General features: G+C 43.5%; 1 protein-coding gene across 2 annotated transcripts in view; it reads right to left on the minus strand.

The window, feature by feature from the left end:
* Positions 1-8,441, minus strand: part of tmem33 (transmembrane protein 33) — a 60,949-nt gene extending 52,508 nt beyond the window's left edge. The window contains exons 1-2 of one of the 2 annotated variants that reach the window (XM_068036264.1): positions 8,266-8,441; positions 5,541-5,594 (exon numbers count right to left, since the gene is read on the minus strand). In XM_068036264.1, the coding sequence (XP_067892365.1) occupies positions 5,541-5,582 (42 nt within the window). In that variant the 5' untranslated portion in view covers positions 5,583-5,594; positions 8,266-8,441. The remainder of the gene's footprint in view (positions 1-5,540; positions 5,595-8,265) is intronic. The other variant, XM_068036256.1, reaches the window with a different exon arrangement.
* Between the last annotated feature and the right edge of the window lie 9,374 nt (positions 8,442-17,815).

The following is a 17,815-nucleotide window of genomic DNA, read 5'->3' on the forward strand; positions in this document are numbered from 1 at the left end:
TTCTGCAACCAAACCTAGACAGCCTAGAATTATACTCCAGGCTGCAAATGGGAGGAGTGTGAAATCAGGTAATAACAGGGGTTTTACTGCTCTTGCTATAAAGCACTCAGAAACCAGTGTCCCTCTCACTGTCACTAACAAGTAATGCTTCAGCTTTTTAAAAAATTTATGTACAGAAGCAAAAGTGACAATAACCAAAAAGCATTCTTAGGATGTGTGTGCTGCTAGCAAGATCAGCATTTATTGCTCATCCCCAAATTAATCTGTAGGAAACCGTGCATTTGGACCAGGCAAGTTTTTCACGACACTGCTCAAGAGATAACGTTAAAATAAGCCATCAATGTTTCCAATCCCAAGAGTGTAAATTTCATGTGGCGGCTTCCAAAGCTTTTCAGAGTGCTACACAGTAAACACTGTAGTTTTTTTTAGAAAGTTCATTCATGGGACATGAGCGTCGCTGGGAAGAGCAGCATTTATTGCCCATCCCTAACTGATTTGGGAAGGTGTAGGTGAGCTGCCTTCTTGAACTGCTGCAGTCCATCAGTGATGTTGGGGAGCCAGTTGCAGGGTTTTGATCCCGTGACACTGGAGGAATGGCAATAAGGTTCCAAGTCAGGATGGTGTGAGCCTTGGAGGGGAATTTTGCAGGTGGCGGAGTTCCCATGGGTCGGCTGACGTTGCTCTCGCTCATCTTCAGTTTGGAACAGGGAACCAGTTAGGTGTAATTGTTTTAAGTCTGAACAGTTTAATCACGCAATAAAGATCATTTGAGAAATTAAAATACATTTGCAAGAAAGCGAGTGTGCATTTTTAATTTTGTTTTCTTTTTAGAAATGTGTTCAAGATGAGGAATGGTAATAGCTGTGAATGAAATTCGTCCCATTTGAGATATTGCCAGTTGACATACAGCAGTCATATGTAGGTTAATGCTCACTCAACATTTGTTCAAATGATATCAGTTCCCAACCCTAGAAGAGCACCCACAATTGTACAATGTTTGTTCAATTTCTATAACCTGCCAACCTGTGACCTTTCTAAATGATCTTGCCAATTAGTGCTCAATTAGGGACAGTTTTGTGCTGTCGGCTCATGTGCACCAGGAACTGGATTGAGACTGCCCAAAATGATTTTGGATGAGACAGCCAACAGACAGAAAAGACTTTCTTTCAACAGCCTGGGCTGAATTTGAAGAGTGAAAAGTCGTTATTTTCACTGTGATAAGCCACTTCTCTTCTAATATGTATTTACAACTGACTCTTTAAACTGGGAAGTGGAAGGTGCTGGTGCTGGACTAAGAATTACAGCAGGTTATGGGCTCTGCAAGTAGTGGAGGTGGATTCATGATTTGGATGGGTGTGGGATCAGCAGTGCTGTTAGAATGGCCATTCATCTTAGATTGATGGAGAGGGCGTATGGGGTATGTATGGGGGGGTTTGGATCCCAAGACATGGGCAAATTGGATAAAAAGGGGGCGGGGGTGTCAAAAGATGTGGAAGAAGCCAGAGAAGTTGTGAAATTTAGGGACTTAAATAGACAACCGGCAGAGGAAGTAAAACTTAACACTACTAGATTCCGTGATGATAACCGGACAACAGCTGAATAAAAAAAAAAAATCACATTTCCAAACTCATGGCCAGAAACCTACAGGGAAAGTTGACTGAAGATGCAGTTCAAGAGTAAGATGTCATAGGAATTCCCTTAGATACTATTCTAAAACTTAAACAACTTGGTAATGTCTACTGTTCAGTAAAGCAATAAGGCTAACTCCAATAATCCCATTTTAAAAACCTGACCAGCTGCAAATGAAAAAAATGCCCATATGATCGATTCCTACAGTAGCATCATTTAAGTGATGCTACTGATGCCCAAGACTTCTGAACATATATTCCAGTAATATACATGCACTCTGCCATGCAGAGCAGGAACACCTACACAGGCAATATTAATGATAAAACTGGAACTTATAAAACCAGTTCAAGTCAGCACTGTGCATAACGAGCAGAAAAGGTGGTGAGGCAGGGGCACAAAGTAAACTCTTTAAAGGATGTCAATCATCTTTTCTTTCTGGGTAGCTATAGTGGATGCCTCTGGGAAGTGTAAAATATTAAGTTAGTCAGATTCTGCAACTGGATCTTTTGGAAGCAGAACATTAAAATTAAGAAATAATGCTTGATTTATTATTAACCCTTCAGATTTAAAAAAAATCATTCTCGGGATGTGAGCATCACTGGCAATGCAGGAATTTATAGCCCATCCTTAGTTGCCCTGGTTTGATGCAACTGAGTGGCTTTCTAGGCTTTTCAGAGGGCAGTTAAGAATCAATCTTGTTGGCATGGGACTGGGTAAAAATATCCTTCCCAAAACAACTTGTATTTATATAGCGCCTTTAACGTAATAACAATCGTCAGTACCATTCACGACTCCTCAGATACTGAAGCAGTCTGTGTAGAAATGCAGCAAGACCTGGACAATAGCCAGGCTTGGGCTGATAAGTAGCAAGTAACATGCGCGCCACACAAGTGCCAGGCAATGACCATCTCCAACAAGAGAACACCTAACCATCTCCCCTTGACATTCAATGGCATTACCATCGCTGAATCCCCCACTATCAACATCCAAGGGGCTACCATGACCAGAAACTGAACTGGAATAGCCATATAAATACCGTGGCTACAAGAGCAGGTCACAGGCTAGGAATCCTACAGTAAGTAACTCACCTCCTGACTCCCCAAAGCCTGTCCACAATCTACAAGGCACAAGTCAGGAGTGTGATGGAATACTCTCCACTTGCCTGGATGGGTGCAGCTCCAACAACATTCAAGAAGCTCGACACCATCTAGGACAAAGCAACTCGCTTGATTGGGACCCCATTCACAAACATTCACTCCCTCCACCACCAACGTTCAGTGGCAGCAGCATGTACCATCTACAAGTTTCACTGCAGCAACGCACCAAGGCTCCTTAGACAGCATCTTCCAAACCCGCCACCTTTACCACCTAGAAGGACAAAGGCAGTAAATGCATGGGAGCAACACCACCTGTAAGTTCCTTCCAAGTCACACACCATCCTGACTTGGAACTATATTGCTATTCCTTCACTGTCGCTGGGTCAAAATCCTGGAACTCCCTTCCTAACAGCATTGTGGGTGTACCTACCTCACATGGACTGCAGTGGTTCAAGAAGGCAGCTCACCACCACTTTCTCAAGGGCAATTAGGGATGGGCAATAAATGCTGGCCTAGCCAGTGACGCCCACATCCCATGAATGAATTTTTAAAATCCCAAAGCGCTTCACAAAAATATGATAAAATGACACCCAGCCACAAAAGACGACATTAGGGCAGCTGACCAAAAGCCTGGTCAAAGTAGTAGATTTTAAGGAGCTTCTTAAAGGATGAGAGTGAGGTGGAGAGGTTTAGGGAGGGAATTCCACAGCTGAGGGCCAAGGCAGCTGAAGGCACAGCCACCAAAGGTTGAGCAATGGAAATCGGTGATGCTCAAGAGGCCAGAATTAGAGGAGCGCAGATATCTTGTAGGGCTGCAGATTAGAGATAGAGATAGGGAGGGGCCAGGTCATGAAGGAATTTGAAAACAAAGATGAGAGTTTAAATTTGAGGCAGTTTTTAACCAGGAGCCAGCGTAGGGCAGTGAGCACAGGGGTGATGGGTGAACAGCATTTCGTGCGAGTTAGGACATGGGGATTAGAGCTTTGGATGACAAGTTTATGAGCAAAGAATATGGGAGGCCGGCCATGAGTACTTCAGATTCAAAGCATCTGGAGGTAACAATGGCATGGATGAGGGTTTCAGCAGAAGAGCTGCGGCAGGGGCGGAGATGGGCTTTGTTATGGAGGTGGATATAGATGATCATAGTGACAGTCAGATATGTGGTTGGAAGTTATCTCTGTCAAATACAACACCAAGGTTGCAAACAGTCTGTTTCAACCTCAGGCTGGGGAAAGGGATGGAATTGGTGACGAGGCAACAGAGTATGTGGCGGGGACTGAAGACAATGGCTTTAGTTTTCCCAATATTTAATTGGAGGAATCTCTGCTCATCTAATATTGGATGTCGGATAAGCAGCGTTGACATTTTAGAGACAGTGGTGAGGTCGAGAGGAGTGGCAGTGAAGTAGAGCTGAGTGTTGTCAGCATACATGTGGAAACTGATGTTGCATTTTTGGATAATGTTGCCAAAGAGAAACAGGTAGATGAAAAATAGTGGGGGCCCCAAGGATAGATCCTTGGGAGACACCAGAGGAAACTGAGCAGGAATGGGAAGAGAAGCCACCAGTGGCAATTCTCTGGCCACAATTAGCTAGATAAGAATGGAACCACATGAACAGTCCCACCCAGCTAGATGGCGTTGGTGAGACACTGGAGGAAAATGGCATGATCAACTGTGTTAAAAGATGTGGACAGGCAAGAAGGACGAGGAGGGATAACTTGCCTTTGTCACACTCACCTAAGATGTCATTTGTGACTTTGATAAGAGCTGTTTCAGTACTGCGACAGGGACAGAACCCGATTGGAGGAATTCAAACATGGTGTTCTGGGAAAGATGGGTACGAATTTGGGAGGCGACAACACATTCAAGGACTTTGAAGTAAGGGAGGTGGGAGATGGGGGCGGTAGTTTGCAAGGCTGAAGAGGGTCAAGGGTTTGTTTTGAGGAGAAAGCTTATGACAGCAGATTTGAAAGAGAGCGGGAGAGAACCTGAGGAGAGAGGATATTCGTGAAAAGATTCACGACGGCGGCGGGGCGGCACAGTGGTTAGCACTGCAGCCTCACAGCTCCAGCGACCCGGGTTCAATTCTGGGTACTGCCTGTGTGGAGTTTGCAAGTTCTCCCTGTGTCTGCGTGGGTTTTCTCCGGGTGCTCCGGTTTCCTCCCACAGCCAAAAGACTTGCAGGTTGGTAGGTAAATTGGCCATTATAAATTGCCACTAGTATAGGTAGGTGGTAGGGAAATATAGGGACAGGTGGGGATGTTTGGTAGGAATATGGGATTAGTGTAGGATTAGTATAAATGAGTGGTTGATGGTCGGCACAGACTCGGTGGGCCGAAGGGCCTGTTTCAGTGCTGTATCTCTAAACTAAACATTACATTTTTACAAAAATCCAACAGCTTCACTGTCTCTCTTATTTGATCCCAGCTTTTTAATTTCCAAATTTTAAAACTGAATTTAAATTCTCAAGTTTCTAAAGGTGGGATTTAAGCTCATGTCTTTGGATCATTAGTTCCAGGCCTCTGAATGAGTGCAGTAACATAACCATTATTCTGGACCATATCCTGATTGTGATGTAGAGTGTGAAAAATCAAATGGTCAGCATTAAAAAAAAAACTGTTACTGGATATAGCTTAGGTGCTCAAACTGATAAGGGATGGCCTTGAAGACAAACTACAAAGTGGATAGAAATGGCCTTAGTGTGCTCAAAGAACTATAGGAGACAAAAGGATTTATGAAACATTAAAGGGCAGAAAAAATTATGGTTGAGACAGTAGTTGGTCGTCAACTAAGAGAGTATTCTGCTGCACTCACCAAGATACCACCCTGCGGGCCATTTCTAGTTGCATCTGCCATATCTGAATAATGCTGGAAGAAAAACAAAATCTTAGTTAAATGCAACATATACTACAAAAAATACATTAACAGACCGTTCATTTCATTACCATTTGTGGGATGCTGACAGCAAAGAATGGCTACCACATTTTCCTACATGATAGTCACAGCACTCATGCTTCAAAAGAAAGGCTGCATATAAACGACAGCATTTAATTTTTTGATCACCAACAGTTTACTCCTGATAGCAAGTTTTTTGTATGAATGGTCCAATTATTTGAATTAAGCAATGTAAATATCACAGCAAAATAGTAATTTAGTGTTAAAAAGTTAAATAATTTTAGTCATTCACTGTACATCCTATTCCAATTACAAAACCACTAGTTCCAGCATCCCAATTGTAGATGCCTTCCTTGCTACCGCATCTCTTTACGCTTTACACATGGTTGAAGAGTTTTTACCATTGCACACGCCTTGTTTGCAGTACAAAATGATTGGTTCCCCAGAGTACTGAAGCTGCAGTATTTACAATTCAAGAATGAAAGCTGGTCTTTGTTTTATTTCTTAGTGGTTGCCATCCAAGTTACGTGTCAACTGAGTATTCCTACAGGAATTCCTCTGTTCAGAAAGCAGTTCACAACAGTGTACAGATTAATATAACAAAGTAGATTTCACTACACCACCAGTTTTGGGGGGGGGGGGGGGGGGTGGGCGCGAGGGAATTGTTTCAGAGCACTAAGGTATATAATGAATTTCACAATAGTTTTTGAAAAATACTTAACGCTATTAATTGAGGTGCAACAATTTTGCAAAACTTCAAGATATCAGCTAATGCTGAACCTATTATTTCTCCACGTGATGTTCTGAAGATTTTGTAAACATAATTTAATTCACATCATTGAAAGTTTCCCCAGAAATCTCAATATAAAGATAAGAATTCTTTGATTTGGTATCATGGAGGTTGCCATATATTTGCTTGCAAGTCAATACTAGCCTCTCTTAAAAAGAATATTCAATACACTGTCACTAAAAGTAAGGCCCAGCTTGTTCTCATTCCATTTTACAAAACAATTCTGTAAAGCAAAAGTGAACAGACTGCAGTGTACAAATAACACCTTCACATCCTGTCTCAATGACAAAGCAATTAGGCTTTATTTTACTTTCAACACAACAATTTTAAATTAATAATTGGAACATTACCGAAGCAGTTGATATGTGATCAAGGTCTGTGGGATATATTTTCAAGTTAGTTCAACCTAACAATCAACAGTGATAGGCAGTATGTCACATGACTATGAATTATGTTGGACGTCAATCTTGTTTTTAAAAAAAAACTTTTTCATCTGCAGATTTTTGGGCAAGATTTTCCTCCCTGTTGTTGTCTGCCTGACATTTTGCAGCTGAAAAAGACAGGTGAACAACCCACTCAGGTGACCCACTGCCAGTGTACTATGTAGCTCATAACCAAAAGGAGTCTCTTCTAATCTTCCCTTTGCTTCATTCCAACACCAAATTGTTCAGATTTGGAACTGAACAGAGTGTGGCTCAAATCAGCATCTATTCCCAGTTAGCAATGTTGCTGTCTTCTTTTACTGTCTATTCTAATTGTCATATTACCTAAGCACAAGATATAAATATGGTAATTAACTGAACTATATAACGGTGTTGATATGTTGAGTCTTGTGCTGATTATTGTGTTCAGTATTACAATATCACTGAATAATTTTGTCTGCGTCATTCACTTCAAATTATTTTCCTTCTCTGAAATACAAAAAAAGGAACAATGATATCATTTGTACAAATTAGACTTCTGGGACATGAAACTGACAACCAGAATGTGTCACATTTCAGAAATTACACTTCAATGCAAGAAGCTCTTCAAGTCATGCGAAAAGACCATGGCTGTAGGTCCTTCACACTTGGCAGTGCATATTTACCCACATCCTCACATGCACATTTAACTTATTTACATGAAGTGTAAAGCAGAACATAACAGTGAAACTATAACTTTCCAATACATTCTATTTAAATCAACTAGGACAGAGGTTAGCAAGCATTTTACCACATACAAACATGCCATGAAACAAAGGGCCACATAAGTCTAACTCCATGTTCCCTTTAATTTGCATATATCACGAACTTCTGATGGGAAGCTTGATGTTGATTTCAGATTTAGCTGTTACTGAGACATCAGCACTTTCCGATCTTGCAGGCCACAAAATTTAACCAGGAGAAAACCAGCAAAAAAAACACAAATAAGACTGAGTCACCTGGGTCAGAAACCCAGGGTTTCAAGTGAACCACAACCTAGAGTTTGGACACCCCCGAACATGGGTTGCCAAATTTCTGTTGAAAAATGAACCCACTTGCCAGCTTATCAATCACTGAAAGTTTTAATATCTCTGGGCAAGTGGGCCTTGCCAGCAGAAATATCAGGTTAAGAGATACTTTCCTTTCTTCAAACAGGTAACCGACACAGACCGGTCTCCAGGTGTGGTTGCAATGTCCCGGGACCGAGTCTGGTCCTAACCGCATTCTTCTGACACCGGTAAATAACAAAGCATGACTGGAGCCTGGACCTGGGCCTACCCGCGCCCTCTCCCGACCCTGCAAATGGCCCCGCCCGTCCTGGCGAATCTTTCAGATCCCCAGAAATACTCTAGAATGTTCCATCCGCTAACGCGGCGTTCCCTTAGCAACCCACCCGCTATCGCTCCCACCTGCAAGATGCACAGCCACGGGGAGTGTCTGGGGTACGATGCGCTATCGGAGGAGAAGGAAAGGTCGCTCTCGCACTCAGCCGCCGTTCTCGTGCTGTCTGATCTCCGTCTCCACTTCTTCCTCCCGCTTCAACCGGAAACAGCCCAGCTCTCGCGGACCTCCCAAATCCCGCGGACCTCCCAAATCCCGCGCAGCCGCTTCCGCTATCCAGAAGCAGCTCCTTCTGCGCAACCGCAGTGAGACTCGCTGTTGCTCCCACTCTGGGGTGAGTTCCCGATCTCAGCCGTGCTGTTCTACCTTAGCATTGAGTCACGGCGTGTGGTGCAGCAAGTGAGAATAAAAAGAGACAGCGTCATGTTCTTAAAAAAATCTTGCGTTGAATTGGGGTACAAACACATGTCGAATCGTCCGGTAAAATTTTATACAATACAACATAGAAGGAAGCGATTCGGTCCATCGGGTCTGCGCTAAAACTTTTGAGGAGCAATCCTGTTAGTCCCACTTCCCAGCTGTTTTCCCAAATCCTGCATTTTTCCATGTATTTATTCAATTCCAAGTTGAAAGCTACTATTGAACCTGTATTCACCATTCTAACAGAAAGTATATTCCAAATTTTAAACACTGGTTGCATAAAAGGTTTTCTTATGTCATCACTGGTTCTTTTACTAATTACCTTAAATCTGTGCCCTCTGATTATCAATCCTTCAGCTATAGGAAACTGTTTCTCTTTATTTGCTCTAAGCATTTTATGATTTTAAACATCTCTACCTAATCTCCTCTTAGCCTTCTATGCTCCAAGGAGAACAACCCCAGCTTCTCCGGTCTATCCATATAACTGAAATCCCTCATTCCTGGAACCACAAGAATATAAGAAATAGCAGGAGTAGACCGTATGGCCCATCGAGCCTGCTTTGCCATTCAATATGATCGTGGCTGACCTTAAGCTTCAACTTCGCTTTCCTGCCTCTTTCATTCTCTGAGACCAAAAATCTGTGTATCCCAGCCATAAGTGTATTCAACAGTGGAGCATCCACAACCTTCTGGGGTATAGAATTCCAAAGATTCACAACGCTTTGAGTGAAGTAATTTCTCCTCCTCTCAGTCCATATGATTGACCCCGTATCCTGAGACTGAGCCACCATGTTTTATATTGCCTGACCACTCTATTAAATCTCTTCGATGCACTCTCCAAGGCCTTCATGTCCTTCCTAAAATGTGTTCAGAATTGGATACTCCAGCTGGGGCTGAATTAGTGTTTTATATAAGTTTAGCATAACTTCTTGGCTTTTGTACTCTATGCCTCTATTATTAAGCCCAGGATCCCAAAAGCTTTATTAGTTGCTTTGTGAACTTGTCTTTCCACCTTCAAAGATTTGTGCACAAACCCCCCAAGGCCTCTCTCTTCCTGCATCTTTTTTAAAATTGCACAATTTTGTATGCCTTGTCTTTCCTCATTCTTCCTACCAAAATGTATCACCTCATACTTTTCTGCATTGAATTTCATGTGCCATGTGTCTGCCCATTGCACCAGTTTGTCAATGTCCTTTTGATGTCCTGTGTTCCTCACTATTTATTACACTTCCAAGTTTTCTCTCATCTGCAAATTTTGAAATTGTGTCCAAGTCATTATTGAATATCAGAAATAGCAGTGGTCCTTTACTGAACTCTGGAGAACACCACTGTCTACTTCCCTCCCAAAAAACAGCCATTCACTGCACTCTCTGTTTTCTATCCAATAGCCAATTTTGTATCCATGCTGCTACTGCCCCTTTTATCCTGTAGGCTTCAATTTTGCGAACAACCAAGTATGTGGTGCTTTATCAAATGCCATTTGAAAGTCCATATGCACGACATAAAGTGCACTGTTCTCATCCACTTTCTGTTACCTCATCAAAAAGCTCAATCAGATTAGTCAAACATGATTTTCCCTAAACAAATCTCTGCCGGTTCTCCTTTATTAGTTCATGCTTGCCCAATTGGCTGTGAATTTTCTCCTGGATTATTGTTTCTAAAATCTTTCTTACAACCAACATTAAACTGACTGGCCTGTAATTACCAGGTTTATCCTTTTCCCCTTTTCTGAATACAGTTGTAACATTTGCAATCCTCCTGTACTTTGGCCCCACCCCTGTATCTAAGGAGGATTGGAAGATTGTGGCCAGTACCTCCACAATTTTTACCCTTACTTCCCTCAGCAACCTAAGATGCATCCCATCTGACCTACGTGATTTATCTATTTTAAGTATCCTAGTATCCTTCCTAGTATCTCCTCTTTATCTCTTTTTCTCAGCCAGTCCCCAGCAACCTCCTTATTTGTGGTAGCTTTGGCATTGTCCTCTTCCTTGATAAACACCAATGCAAAATACCATATATCAGAATAAATCAGATTAAAAATTTTCATCTGTACATTTTCTGAAATATGCCATGTCTAATCATAATTTGAGTAATCAATTTAATCACTCAGAGCATTCATCCTCCTTTTAAAATCTGTAACTGAAATTTCTAAGGTATAAAATAATGTTTTAAACAAAACATATTTCACAATACGATGACTAAACTTACCTACTAAATTGTGCTTTAATGCCTTCATTAAAATTTTTACTTCAAGGTCTCTTGTACATCCCCAATTTTCAATTCTGCACTATTGGCGGCCATGCTTCAGCTGCCACCGCTCTACCTCTCATCCTTTAAAATGCACCTGACCAAGTTTTAATATCTTGTGCGGTTTAGTGCCAAATTTTGTTTGATAATTGCTCCTGGGATGTTTTAGTTCATTAAATGCAAGTTTTACACGTCTCAACTTGGCTTGGACTTGACATGTTACTTCACAACAGTTGGACAGATTTCAACCTCAGCGGGGCATGTACATTAGTTGATGTCCCCTTACTTTGTGAGGATTTGAGTTTTTTTGTTATTTTCAAAATACATTCAAACAAGATGGTTATTGAATTATCAAAACTTTATTTCAGGCACATAATGACATTTTGAAAATTATTTCTTTACTAGCAGATTTCTTGTAGTGTTGTTCTTGGTGAGTAGATTGTTTTATAAGAACTGGAGTTGCTCACGTGACTTGGAAATATATTGCCATTCTTTCACTGTCACTGGGTCAAAATCCTGGAACTCCCTCCCTAATGGCATTGTGAGTGTCCCCACACCACATTGACTGCAGTGGTTCAAGAAGGTGGATCACCACCACCTTCTCAAGGGCAATTAGGAATCGGCAATCAATGCTGACCTAGCCAGCAATGTCCACTGCCTATGAACAAAAAAAGGTAAACACCAACAAGGATTGGTTAGGCAGAATGACTAGTTTCTGTGTTCTATCTGCTACGTCTTTTCCTTGATAATACTAGTTTGTATAAGATGCCTGTGAAACAAACAGAACATGATGCCCCAGCATAAATGTGCAAACCACACATTATGGGCTGAATTTTATTGGGGAGCTGTGCTCCGCGGCGGCGCACTTTGAACTCGGTGGCACGCCCGCATTCGCTGGCCACCAAGCCCCCGTGATATTACGTGGCAAGAGGCGGGACATTTGGCACAGCGAGAGTTTTTGACAGTTGTGCAGCAGGTGCTGGGGCCCTATTTTAAGCGTCCCAGCACCTGCTTCCTGACAGCTGTCATAGAATACTTACCTGACTACTGAATAGTGGGGCTGCTTTCAATCTGGCAGCAAAGCAGAAAGTGCTGCAGAAATCCAGCTGGTCAGGCAGCATCTGTAGAGCGAGAAGCAGAGTTAACTTGTCCAAGTTCACAGACCTAAAAGTTAACTCTTCTTCTCTCTCCACAGATGCTGCCTGACCTGCTGAGTGACCCCAGCACTTTCCGCTTTGCTGCCACATACTTACCCTGCTGTGTCCCAGTGTCCTGTAAAGTTGCGATCCTCTTCTCCCAGTTAAGTATAACATTCCTTGTTGTAGATGTGCCGCACCTGGGTGAATAATCGTAAATTTGCACATTCCAGGACGTGAGACTTAAATAGACCATAAAAAGTATTACAGAGAACACACTGACACAAATGGGAATGCATGGGTGTCACAGCAATGTAAATACGTCTTTCACTAAATGTTCCTCAATAGTGTGTCCTTTTTTCTGTGCAAATGATGTGTGTCAGCATGTAGCGCCAATGTCACATCCCTTTGCACTGTTGGCCCTTCAGGAGAGCCACGCATGCAATAACATCCTTGCCATGCCACCATTTCTCATGAGCATCTCCACTGATGCAGTGACCTGAACATTGGCTCAGTCAGCTGCTGCCTCTATTGGTTTACACAGGGATGCTGCAGATGCAGACTGGTGCAGGTGAGTGAGGGTGATGTGTGGCTTGCAGAGCTCATGTCGGTTCCTATGGAGCAGACAGCCTTTGTCTGATAAGCTACTTCCGTACATCCCTTGCTCACTGCTAGCCCTGCGTGCAGATCCTGGGTGCCATCTGCCCTCCCACGCGTCCTTCATGTTGTAGGGCCTCAGTGTCCTCATAGTCCGAGGAGGAATCCTGTTGACGTCTGTCCTCATCATGCCAGGCTTGGCCCCTATTGGGTGCATAGTTGTGCAGAGCAGCAAAGAAAGGAGCTGGCCTTTTCAGCCCGTAGTACAGGGCATCATCCTATCCATACAGGCATTAGAGGCGCTCTTTTGGCATGCCGATCTCCTGCTCAATGGTGGCTCATGTAGCTCAACGGCTGGCGTTGTATCTCTCCTCTGCAGTTGTGATGGGGTCTCTCACTGGTGTCTGGAGCTATGTCTGCAAAGGATAGCCCTTATCTCCAAGAAGCCACCCCTCCATCTGAGCCAGTTTAGTGAACAGTGGTGGTGGCCGGGACTGGCACAAGTCCCAGGTGTCATGGAGCTACCTAAGAAGTGGTCACACATTCACAGCAAGCATCTGCAGTGATTGGATACCAGCTTCATCTAGATTGAGAGGGTTCCTTTATTGGTGACGTCTGCAGGTGGTAGCCTTGCGGGAAGCCTGATGGCCACATGAGCGCAGTCTATGAACATTACAACCTATGCTTCTCCGGCAATGGTGCCAGAACCAATGGCCTTCTGGGCCTGGCTGTGAGAATCCGTCCTGAAGCGGACATACTCACTGGCCCTCCGGTGCAGGGCATTGGTGACCTCCCTGATACAGCGGTGCATTGCTGACTGTGTGACCCCACAAAGATCTCTGGTGGGCCCCTAAAAGGGTGCAGAGGCATCTGGCTTGAGAACCGGTGACACTATGAGGAACAAGGGCATGGGATGTCCACCGGAGCCCATGGGCTGCAGGTCATCCTTGAGCAGGGCACAGAGACGTGTCACCACCCTCTCTACATGCGCAATCGCCTCTGACACTGGTGCTCTGACATCCAATGGCATATCATGTGGGGCCTGTAAATGCACGGCAAACGTAATGGCGGGCTCCCCTTGGGGGATGCTGGTCATGACCGGGGACTCTACGTGGATTGCACCTGCCTGTTGATATTGCCTCTGGCGCATATGGATCCTCACTTGTAGAGGATCACACAATGTAGGATGAGCCATACCTATTCCCATGTGATAAATAAAGTTGATCCCTTCATGTATTCAAAGGTTCCTAACAGGGCAGGGATTGGTGTTGATGGATACATCAGCTGTTTTCCTGGATCAACTATATGGCGTGCCATGGCATTGCCCATCTTGGCCAACACTCAAAGTAGCACAGCATGACCACATCAAGATCCTACCAGCTGAATTGATTGCCCCCATCATCCATACAACCTTAATGCTCCTACCCTTTCTAGCCCCCTCCCCACACACAGGGTGTCTAGTGTGCCATTGCTCCCCCACAAACACGAACAAACACAAAGCGTACACTGTTAACGGAGGGATGGTACACAGTACCTCCCTTCATGCCAGCAGAGCTTTCCCGCCAGTAATCCCAGACCCCTTCCCTTTAAGAATGCAGAGTGAGACCCCTGTAATGCCTCCCTTCCTCCTCCCTTTAAGAGTGCAGCGTGAAACCCCCGTGTATCCCCTTCCTCCCTTCCAGTATGCAGCATTAGACCCCTGTAATGCACCCCTCCATCCTCCCTTTAAGAATGCAGAGTGAGACCCCTGTGTATCTCCCCTCCCTTCCAGTATGCAGAGTGAAACCCCTGCAATGCCCCCCTCTTTCCTCCCTTTAGGTATGAAGAGTGAGACCCCTGAAAATAAACTTACTTTCTGCCGTGAAACCTTCTGCCTCTGAGGACCCACCGGCTTTTCCAATCGTGAATGGGATGGCATGTGATGGCTGCCCGTTCATGGAAAAATCAGGAATTGTCAATGGAGAGGCAGCAGGCTGCATAATCAGCAAAGGTAAATACCGTTTACCATATGCTAATTGTGGTGCCGCTGCCGTGCGGTGGGGGACTGCACCGAGTTCCCGCCGCCGGCAGTAATATGCAGTGGACTCTTGTTGACATCGTGGGTCGAGGCGGGCCTCTCCCCACAGCATTTTACCGGCCTCCACACCGCGACCTGTGGCATTGAGGGGGCGGTAAAATTCAGCCCTACATCGCAATACCACCTAGATGTCAGAACCTGCGAATACAGACAGTCTGAATGTGTTATCTACAGTATTATCATTTAAATTTTAAGATATAAATGAAATTTACAAAGTTAAGCTAAACATAATGTCAATTTACAATCAGAAAGTTAATTGCATTGCAGACCATTGTCTACTATAACTGGCACCCAAATGTTGACTCTTTTAAAAAAGATTTTGCCATAGACAGAGCATGAAATGAATTTTCTATGCATTTTGTGATACACTCACCATTTTTAATTCATTTACAGTTTTCATAAAATGAAATTCAATCCAAAGCACTGATAAAAAATATCTCAGATTACCATTAAATAAAAACAAAATTTGTCTTATTCAGTCATTGTAAATCAATGGCCCTGATTTTATTCCCTTCATGACATTAATTAACAGTATGCCCTCTGATTCACTGTAAGCAATGGCAAGGAAGATCCACTAGTGTTATTAAAATGATTTAGTTTGTTTCCCAGAGCCTTACTTCAAGACTTCTTGATCTGTTTCTGGATGGTGCCCCAACATTATTCTTAATTTCTTTGTGAAAAGAAAGATATTGAATCTTTAGGAATATAGAACAATTTAACAAATGTAAAAGTACTCCTACAACCTGTTTTCAATTTGAAAAGTTTGCAGCTAGCATTTTCACACCTCATAGGAAGACAGCTAGCAATTCTTACTGTACTTTGATGAACTGAACTTTTTAGAAAGAAGTTGGGTACACCAGATATGGGATAACAGTAACAGGAGAGTACTGAAACAAGAAAGTGCACTTAGCCCCTGCATCTCACCCTGGCATCCAGATACTTGCTCATGCGGTCCTGTTTTTATGAATGCTTTAAGAAAGTTTGCATCCACTTTGTTAGAAACATTATAAAGAACAACTCCAAAAGTGATGTGATTAATCTTTGAATTATGTTAGGTTTGTAGTCTATAATCCATGGTTCCTTTTTCTGATTTAACTAATATTTTTTTCTAGGTCTTCCTGTGTTGTTGACTTCCAACATGCAGAAAACAATGAAGTGTACACAATTTCAGTACAGTTGAGACCACTGAAACATATGTTCCTCTTCTTTCTCTAGGTGTTTCACATGAAGTTGCATCAGAGATCAGGAAAAACAAGGGATCCAGCACCTCACAGCGCACAGCATCTTAAGCTAGCCCTGCAAACTACCAGCTCAGATACGTCCACCCTGGAGGTTTCTGAGAGTGAGGTAGAGAAGTATGCACTGAATAATGCAGAGTACGCAGGAGCAGGTGGTGGTGGAAGAGTAGCAGCAGCTGATTGGGCAATGGATTCCAACTTCAGGGCAGTTGCCCTTTTTAAAGAAAAAGATAATTTCTGAGTATCAGGGATTGCTGGAGTCAATGGAGACCGCAATGCAATGGTCAACCGGTGACAATGCGAGGGAGTTCACTACCTGCTCTTATGCTGTACTGATGCATGAAATTTAAACACTGTAGTACACCATGGAGTATGTGGCAAATTCAGGGACATAAGCCTCCACCACCACTACCAACCCCCATCCCTCCAATGCAGAGGCCCTGACGCCAGTTGAAGCATCTTGTGAATGCTCCTTTTGATGTCATAAAGACATTGCTATGCAATATTCAATAGGTTTTTTTCTCATCTTTGATAAGTTTCTTTATCATATGGAGATAGCTGCTGATAAGGGTTCTAATAACCCTTATCAATTCATCAGGTCACTGGGGCTTACATGGCATTAAAATGGATGATGTTGTAGTCTATCAGGATGTGAACACATCCAAACCTTTCCATGGCCCCCTTCTGATAACTGCACATGTACCTTAAAATGGGAAGAGCCAAGCTATCCCTGCAGCTGTGGAAGTGGGCAAGCCTCAGTTTAATCTGACTTTGTCACCGTTCTCCTCAAAAAAACAGCCTTTGACCCCACCGCCTTTGCAACCTACCATTCCATCTCCAACCTCCCTTTCCTCTCCAAAGTCCTTGAATGTGTTGTCGCTTTCCAAGTCCATTCCCATCCTTCCTGGAACTTCATGTTTGAATCCCTCCAATCAAGTTTCTGCTCTTTGTACAGTACTGAAACAGCTCTTATCAAAGTCACAAATGACATCCTATGTGTCTATGACAAAGGTAAACTTTCTCTCTTTGTCCTTCTCAACCTGTCTGCAGCCTTTGACATGGTTGAACACACCATCCTCCGCCAATGCCTCTCCACTGTCATCCAGCTGGGTGGGACTGCTCTCATCTGGTTCCATTCTTATCTATCTGATCATAGCCAGCGAATCACTTGTAATGGCTTCTCTTCCTGATCCAGCTCGGTTACCTCTGGTGTCCCCCAAAGATCTGTCCTTGGCCCCCTCCGATTTCACATCTCCATGCTGCCCCTCGGCAACATCATCCAAAAGCACACCTCTTGTTTTCACATGTACGCTGACGACGCTTAGTTCTACCTCACCATCACTTCTCTCGACTCCTCCACTGTCTCTAAATTATCAGACTGCTTATCCAACATCTAGTACTGGTCACGGGGGCTTACATGGCATTAAAATGGATGATGCTCCAATTAACTATTGGGAAGACTGAAGCCATTGTTTTCGGTCCCTGCCTCAAACTCCATTCCCTAGCTACCGACTCCCATCCCTCTCCCTGGAGACAGTCTGAGATTAACCTCGTCTTTTCGCAACCTTGTTGTCAAATTTGACCCTGAGATGAGCTTCCGACCTTATATTCTTGCAATCACTAAGACTGCTTATTTCCACCTCCGTAACATTGCCCGACTTCACTGCTGTCTCAGGTCATCTTCTGCTGAAACCCTCATTCATGCATTTGTTACCTCCAGGCTTAACTAATCCAATGCACTCCTGGCTGGTCCCCCACATTCTAATCTCCGTAAACTTGAGGACATCCAAAACTCTGCTGCTGTGACTTAACTGGCACCCCTTTGTGCGCTGAGGTACTTTGGTCAAGCAAAGTCTTGATTTTTTTTTTATTTGTACGGGGTAT

The sequence above is a fragment of the Heterodontus francisci genome, chromosome 1 (assembly GCF_036365525.1).
Source record: "Heterodontus francisci isolate sHetFra1 chromosome 1, sHetFra1.hap1, whole genome shotgun sequence".
Classification (NCBI taxonomy): Eukaryota; Metazoa; Chordata; class Chondrichthyes; order Heterodontiformes; family Heterodontidae; genus Heterodontus; species Heterodontus francisci.